This window comes from Adelges cooleyi, unplaced genomic scaffold (assembly GCF_023614345.1).
Source record: "Adelges cooleyi isolate 19-005CV unplaced genomic scaffold, UGA_ACOO_1.1 ACOO_flye_CR_arks_rails_tigmint_CR_PRNA_30, whole genome shotgun sequence".
In the NCBI taxonomy this organism is placed as follows: domain Eukaryota; kingdom Metazoa; phylum Arthropoda; class Insecta; order Hemiptera; family Adelgidae; genus Adelges; species Adelges cooleyi.
In genome coordinates this window covers 2,055,333-2,063,489 of record NW_026095971.1, presented here as the reverse complement: position 1 = coordinate 2,063,489, position 8,157 = coordinate 2,055,333, and the positions used below count along the sequence as shown (strand labels likewise).

The window sequence follows — 8,157 nt, the reverse complement described above, 5'->3', positions numbered from 1 at the left end:
GATTTAAGTTAAATCATTTAACGCATTATTGTAAACTGTAAGTAGGTAATGGTTACTTTATAGATCATAGAGTTCTAAAATAATTATGTGTAACGCCAAATATTAGTAGAAGAATATGTTTAGGTAAATTAGGTAATCAGTAAGTCAATACATGCTTTTGTACAAGAATACTTCATTATTTAATTATTAAATTCTATTATATTATAATTCATTATATCTAACTTCTTGTTATAAATATATATTTTTAGACAATTTAACATGGTGGATATGCAAATTAATGTATTGCTTCCAGTAAGTTTAATATTATAATTTAAGGGACGTTAAACCTAAACAGAAACATTTTTCACAGAATTAGTGATAGGAATTTATTAACAATGGTTTTGTTTGATAACATGATTTCAATCATATATTACAATTATTTAAAACATACTTTTAATTTATCGGTATGCCTTTTAGTAATATGCATTCTTTCGTGGTTCTTTAAAGATTCAGGTTGTGAAAATGATTTGAGGCACACTTTGCATTCATAGGGTTTTTGCTCAGCATCGTCTTCTGAAGTATCATTTAAAGCAATGTCATCTGAAGATGTGTATTCAGCAGTGTCATCTGAAGATGTGTCTTCAGCAGAGTCATCTGAAGATGTGTCTTCTGCATGCACCTTCCCGTGTTCACGTTTATAAGGCTTCTCACCAGTATGTACTTTCATATGTCTTTGTAGGTTACTACGATGTGCAAAAGATTTTCGGCATTCATTGCATTCATATGCTTTAATTTCGGCATGCACATTCTTGTGCTCTTTTAAATATTTAGCTTTTTTAAATGATTTTGAACAAACATCACAATTATGTGACTTGATCTCGGTATGCACATCCTTGTGTTCCTTTAAAGCTCCAGAATGTGAAAATGATTTTTGACATATACCACATTTAAAACGCTTTTCACCAGTGTGTACTGTTTCGTGTCTTTGTAAGTTGTTAATTTGTGAAAATGTTTTTAGGCAAACATAACATTTATAAGGTTTTTCATCTCTGTGCAATTTCTCATGCACCTTTAAGTATCTAGCTTGTGCAAATATTTTCAGACACACATGACATTTATACACCTTATTCTCGGTATGCACTGCCTTGTGTACGATTAAAGATTGGTTTGTAGAAAATGATTGCTGACATACATTACATTTAAACGGTCTGCCACCAGTGTTTATTATCTCATGTTTCTTTAAATAATCAGCACGCGCAAATGATTTGAGGCACACTTTGCAAGAATATGGCTTCTTATCATTACGTACATTTTCATGTGCCTTCAAATTTTTGGAATTTGAAAATGATTTATTACATAAACTACAATCATAAGGCTTAGTACCAGTATGTAATCTCTCATGTACCTTCAACGAACTGGATTTAGAAAATGATTTGCTGCATACTTCACACTTATATGGCTTGTCACCGGAGTGCACTTTCATGTGTTCCGTTAGAGTTCCAGAATGTGAAAATGCTTTCAAACAAACACTACACTTATAAGGCCTTTCGCCATTATGCAGTCTTTCATGTTGCCTTAAAGATGAAGAATGTAAATATGTTTTAGGACATTCTTCACATTTATACTGTTTTATACCAGTATGCACCCTTTTGTGTACTCTGAAAGATCCAGCATGTGAAAATGCTTTGAGACAAACTTCACATTTATACGGCTTTTCCCCGGTGTGCAGTCTTTCGTGTTCCTTTAAAGATCCCAGATATGCAAATGATTTGTGACACACTTTACATTGATATCGTTTTACACCAGTATGTACTCTTTGGTGTACCCATAAAGAACTATATTGTGCAAATGGTTTGAAGCAAACTTTACATTCATAGGATTTTTGCTCATTATTATCTTCTGAAGTATCATTCAAAGCAGTGTCAACTGGAGTAGTATCATCTGAGGCAGAATCATCTGAAGAATGCTGCTTATCTGAAAATGTTTGTTAATAATTAAATATTATATAAATAAAACATAATATTTCCAAATTAAATTTGAAAAATTTATTTTATATTAATTAAAATTATTTTATTAATTTAATAGTTTTTATATATTTTGTGTACTTAAAATATGTTGTAGTGCTAGATTTAAATAACTATGCTTTATATTAATGGTTATATTTTGTATGTTGTTGTGTACTTGTTTATAGCCAACTGGTCACATGGCAATTGACAAATTGCAATTAAACTAAACAAAATTACCCAGCATTGAAAATGGTACAATCATCTTTTTTTGAGACTGATTTTTGATCCTATCTTTAGTGAAAAACTAAAGCTTGTTACTTGTCCATTATTAACTTGCAGTAAAATGTTTAACATATTTAACAATGAGCAAAAACTCCCTTATATGTAATTATGATTTGCATATTTAAAAATGAATATTTTAAAAACAATTTGTACTTGTGTAAGTATTTATAACAACATTATTTTATTGTATTGTAATAAAAACGTTTTAAAGCCTTAATTATTTTTATACTATAAATTCATTTTTATTATAATGACCTTGAAATATTATTTTTTAGTGCACTTAAATATTTAAGGTATATGATTGGTGCCAAAATAGTCTAACATCAAAAAATATTTTTTGTCCAAATAGCTTTGTCAAAGTATTTTAGGGTTATTCAAATTGAAAAAATGCACTCAACAAATTGAATAAGTAATAAATAGTTTGTTTGTCATTGTTATTGTTTAGAAAATATGGTAGTAGTGAAGTATCATAAGAGACAATGAGACAATGTCCACCCACTTTATTTAATTTAAACAACAAATATTTTTGTAAACATTTTAAACACAATATGTTTTAATTGTCTCCTTGACTTTAAAACTCACGCCTCAGTACTGGAAAACAACAGCATTCAGTTTTGTATGTATTATGATAATAAATTGTAGTAATATGTTCTACTGTTCAAACTAATTATTAGTTTATTAAAAAAAATGATTAGGCATGAAGCAAATGCTTCGTAAAAGACACCTATTTTATAGTACTGACTCATACTGAAATAAGCCAGTCAAATCTCATGCTACATCTGAAACGTATGTAAGCGCACACCTATATAAAGCATAGTTGTAACCTTAATAAAATACAATTTGTAGAATATCTTTTATACAGTCAACTATGATACATTACGTTATTGTAATGATTTTGGAATTTATAAGTTTAATTAGGTAAATAAAATTTTTTTTTTAAATAATTACTTTTATTAATTAATAAAAATACTTTTTTAACTTCATTTAAGCATAAATACAGTTATAATTCATACCTTATCATATAAATACTACATATTTAAAATATCTACACGCTCATATAGGGAAAGCACATTCAAATTTAATAATTGTAGCATTGTAAATGATTTTCATATAATATTACACTAGTAACTAATATAATTTGTAAGTATTTTATAAAAGGGCTTGTACTGGCTAGACTTTGAACTAAATTTAATTTTGGTTTTAATATGTGATTTTTCTAACTAGATACATTCTCATCATAATAATAAGCACAGAAGTCATGGTTACATTATAAAGCGATAATGGTAATGAAAAATATGAATTGTAGAAAAATCTAAATAATAAAAAAAATGTATTTATTTTACAGTACACTGAATACAAATAAAATGTATCACTCTCAACAGTCAACATACAAAATTGTAAAATTAAAACATGTTACTTTTGGCTGAGTCCGCACAATGGGAATAAGCCTTTTTAGTTTCTGCGGTGCTTGATTATTTTGGAACAAAGTAAAAGTATGATTTTTAAGCGCAGTGCACAATATTCACACAGTTACATTTTTTTTTTTAAATGGCTTATTTTCATTGAAAATCTTACTTGTGTAGCTCATTTTTTAATTTAAAACTGCGGTTTAGGCCATTAAATTTCACTCAGCAAGTTAAATAAAGATAATAAGTAATTACTAATAAATATTAAATAATAACCATTGTATGGTATAATTATTTACCATTATAATTTTTAGACGTTGACGGTGCATCATCCATTTTTGTAATGACTGAAAACGGTAACTCGTAAGTTTTCAATTTCGACTTTAGTAGTAGATAGGTAGAATAAAAATAAAACTAAAACCAAATAGTCACGAAGAATTGAAATGAGTATCACAATAAATAAATTTAAGCACAAAATTTGCAATTTGCAATTAGGACTCACGAGTCATGGGCCACGGCGGTTGGGAAAAATCAGTTAAAGCATTTGTTACCACCATATACAATGATAATGATAATAATGACTATTATGTCTATGGTTACCACATGGTTGATAATACTATAACAAAACAAAGAATGTTTAAACACAACAGTAATGTGTAAGATAAGTAACGTCTATGATAAAAAATACCGCCTAATTATTCTCATTTGAAACTGACGATAATATCACAAAATAACCTAGAAGAGACAGTCAATGAGAACTTTAAATCGGAAAATTAACCCCATTGTTAAAAATTATTCATTGCTGCCGAAACTAATTTCACATATTTTCCGGTTAGGAAATGAACACGTCGCCTGAAATAAGAGAAAAATGTTAATTATCTTAATGCTGCCTGATTCTGCCACAACATTTTCCAAATCTATCACTCATAGGCCATAAGAATCCGTGTAATTCTTGAAATATCTCTACTGGTTATTCTGTGATAAAATTTTCAACAAAATTTGATTATTTTCAAATGAATTCATAAATCATTATTGAACATTGTGATTTGTGTATACCATTAGTTAAACTTAGTAGTTACTAAGTAACTTACAGTTAAACTTATGTATGCAATATGTTCTTACTCATTGTTAGTATGAATTATAATATATTATATTTAATCTATGGTTCTACGTAGGTATGAGTGCAAGTTTTAAGAATATTTCACTAGGCGACAATGCTAACATAATCGGGCGCATCCGGCATCGCACTGATAACAGGATTTTGCCCCCTTCTCCCCCCTTACCAGATTATTAATTAATTACAACAATAATTTATTTTTGACATGAATACGTCTTTTAGCTAAAGGTACATTAAAAATATTCGTCGTGTTACGTTTATAGTGTTTCATTTTAGCAACTTTTTCAAACGAACAAAAACTTTCAGTCAATAAAACCTCAGTAAAATATTTTGTAACGTGATTTTCATAAAGTGTATTTTTACTTAATATTGTGTTGATAAAAAATATAAATTATATTTTATGCAACTTCCTTATTCAATTGAATTTCGCACATTATATTTTATAGCTTTTCAAATTTGTTAATAACGTTTTAAACTTCGTTGTAATGTGTAATAATAAAATATATTTATTATATTTCATGTATATTCTATAACAATCGTATTTTGAACTAGAAAAAGTAGTCTTAATTATGGATACGTATACTAAATTCAATTAATATTAATTTTTATTATTTAGGTATGTACTGACGTATCGTGGTTTATTGTTTAAATTGCTGGCTCGCGCAAAAACTTTATTGGTTTACAAGCCCTTAATACACCAAAGTGATATGCCTAAACTTTATACACGGTTTATGAAACCAATAAAGTTTTGTGCAATGCAGCACTATTGTCTATTAATGATATAAAGCACTTTATTAAGAATTGTCGACCCTGGTGGCTGGCACAATAAAGACAGATCAAAAATTGTGTTCACAATAGTCATAGTGTTTATTGTACAATAGGTAGGTACACAAGTACATTATTAACAAATAATTTTTTTTTTATTTCAATACATTTTCTGGGATATAATGTGAATACACAAAATTAGAGATTTATAATCTAAATTTTCACGTAGGCGATTTTCGATAAAACAGATAAGCCAAATTGACAAAACTTCGTGAATTTATTAAATAGGTACAACGTGCGTGCCATAGCTAAGTTTCTGATAACTTTATCAAAAAACACGATGCAATGGTCATACTTGACATACAGTGTAGCATATTAATATTGTTTTCTATACGATGTATCCGAAATGTTAAAACCATAGATATATACTAATACTAGGTAGCTGTCTTTGTCATAATTACCCTGAAATGAGTTGTATGCAATGTAGGCACGATCGGTAAACAAACGTTATCAATGATATAACAAACAACGGGTAAAATAAAAAATGATAAAGGCATAAGGTAATCCGTAATTTTATAGAACTAGTAAAAGGTCTATGGGTAATTTATACAAGATGATAAAGCCTAATATTGATAACGTTTGTTTACCGATTGTGCCTACATTGCATATTATGGCGTCAGCTTCACTTATAATTCGAAGACGGCTATCTTGTATTAGTATATATCTATGGTTAAAACTTCATAACTATATACCTGAACTTGGCCACATTTCTTAAGATAAAATATTAAAATGCGATAGTGTTGATTGTTGAATGCCGCCGTGTCGGAGAAACGCGCAGGCGGAAGGTACGCACTACGTTCATCGCGGAAATTACACGGATAATTGAATATTTCATCAAATATTATTTGATTTTCTTCTTCGCATTAGCTTGAAAATCGTCATGAGCTCTCGTCGTTAGTATACACCGATATAGTATTAAATTCTGAGCAACAACAGTTTTAATCAGATTCGAACTGAATAACACATTTTATATAACTGTATATGTGTAGGGTGTACGCTTAATGCTTATACTATGTGTGTATATATATATATGTGTATACTATGTTGTATGTTATATTTGAATAATACCGCCGGGCGCTGTGTATTGGTACATGGGGTGTTTAGTATAATTGTATGTCAAGAGATGAGGAATCGACGCGTGTGTGTGTGTGTGTGTGTTAGGTAACAACGTCAAAACGTTAAGACTCCCTCGCGTACCGCCACTTCCGCTCGGTCGATCAGAAAACATTAAGCCAATAATAAGCTCACACTCACTCTTTTTCTTTCTCTCTCTCTCACTCGCACGCTTACACCAGTCTTCTGCAATGTATGACCTGCGATGTGTTTTCATTTATAATACCAAAGTATATATATATATATATATATTGCGTTTTAACTCGAAGAAGACAACGCGAAAGATAAAAGCTCGGATTCTGGGTACGTCGAATTAATAATTGTTATCGCGAAGGTGCTTACTTCATATGTTATGTACTGCGCTGTATGCAAACGAACAGGCTTTAAGAATTGTCCGCTTAAATACACGCACCGACACGAGATGCACACACACACACACACATACGTATCCGAATTAGCAAAATATATATAGTCTTTAACGCCGTTTATATTTATTTAGGTGTGTGTGTTTAAGTATATTATTATTCTCGCTCTACGGCGAGAACGGAAGTTTGTTTCCTCGCTTGGCCAAATTCCCAACAACGTTTCAAGAATTATAACATTACATATACTCCACCGGTTGTTATTTTGACTGAGCAAAATTTGAACATGGTGCGCGCCTGTGTGCATCTGTAAAATCATTCAAGAGAAAATACTGAGTAGGTATACCCAAAACCCCTACGCAGTGTTTTACTTCTCTACGGTCCAATTGTATTATTACACAATTTGATAATATTATTATTATTGATAATATTCGTTTTAATATATTATCGACAGTAAATCGCACGGAAATAAGAATATTATATTTTTTTTTGAAAATTTGTTACACATTCTATGTAAATTGGCCAAACAAAATTGTTATACATTATCAGTAAATATATGACATATGTATATATATCGAATGTTATATTTATATAGCTTTAGGCAGTTTAATTGAAATTCATCCAAAAGTTTTGAGATAAAGACAAACCATTACCGAAACCTATTTTATGGCAAGATGTGTTTTATAAGTTGTAACTAATTAAATGCATTCAGTAATTTATCATTTATGTTGAATTTCTTAATATTAAAAAAGACCGTAGTTTATGCATATACAATATGTTGGTTGTAATAAAATGCCATATTAATAAAATAAAACAAATGAAATCATATGATGGAGTATAAAATATAATAAAATAAATAAGTACTGATTTTATAAATACTATGTGTTATTATTAACAAATAACAATACCTATTATATTTTCGTTTTAAACAAATACGCATAAAGATAGCGTCGCCTATACCAGTGTAGAATGTAGATACGATCAGTTAAGTTCCCTTTTCATAATGATCGTATCTCCCGTTCGGATTTATAAGGGTTAAACGCGCTTTATGTGAAAAGAGCTTCACC

The 8,157-nt window shown here is 29.5% G+C and overlaps 1 protein-coding gene across 1 annotated transcript; it reads right to left on the bottom strand.

Annotated features, from left to right (window-relative positions):
* Positions 1-230: 230 nt before the first annotated feature.
* On the bottom strand, positions 231-4,216 carry LOC126838898 (zinc finger protein 883-like). Its single transcript, XM_050573678.1, has 2 exons — positions 3,973-4,216; positions 231-1,953 (listed from the first exon to the last, which is right to left on the bottom strand). Exons 1-2 carry the CDS (start codon positions 4,007-4,009, stop codon positions 416-418), a joined length of 1,575 nt encoding a protein of 524 aa, XP_050429635.1. The 5' UTR covers positions 4,010-4,216; the 3' UTR covers positions 231-415.
* Between the last annotated feature and the right edge of the window lie 3,941 nt (positions 4,217-8,157).

What these genes read in the sequence shown, in the direction of transcription:
- LOC126838898 (XM_050573678.1), bottom strand. Translation starts at nt 4,009, where the DNA reads ATGGATGATGCACCGTCAACGTCTAAAAATTATAATG. An exon ending in AACGTCTAAAAATTATAATG is followed by an intron (nt 1,954 to 3,972) that starts GTAAATAATTAT and finishes AAACATTTTCAG; the next exon opens with ATAAGCAGCATTCTTCAGAT.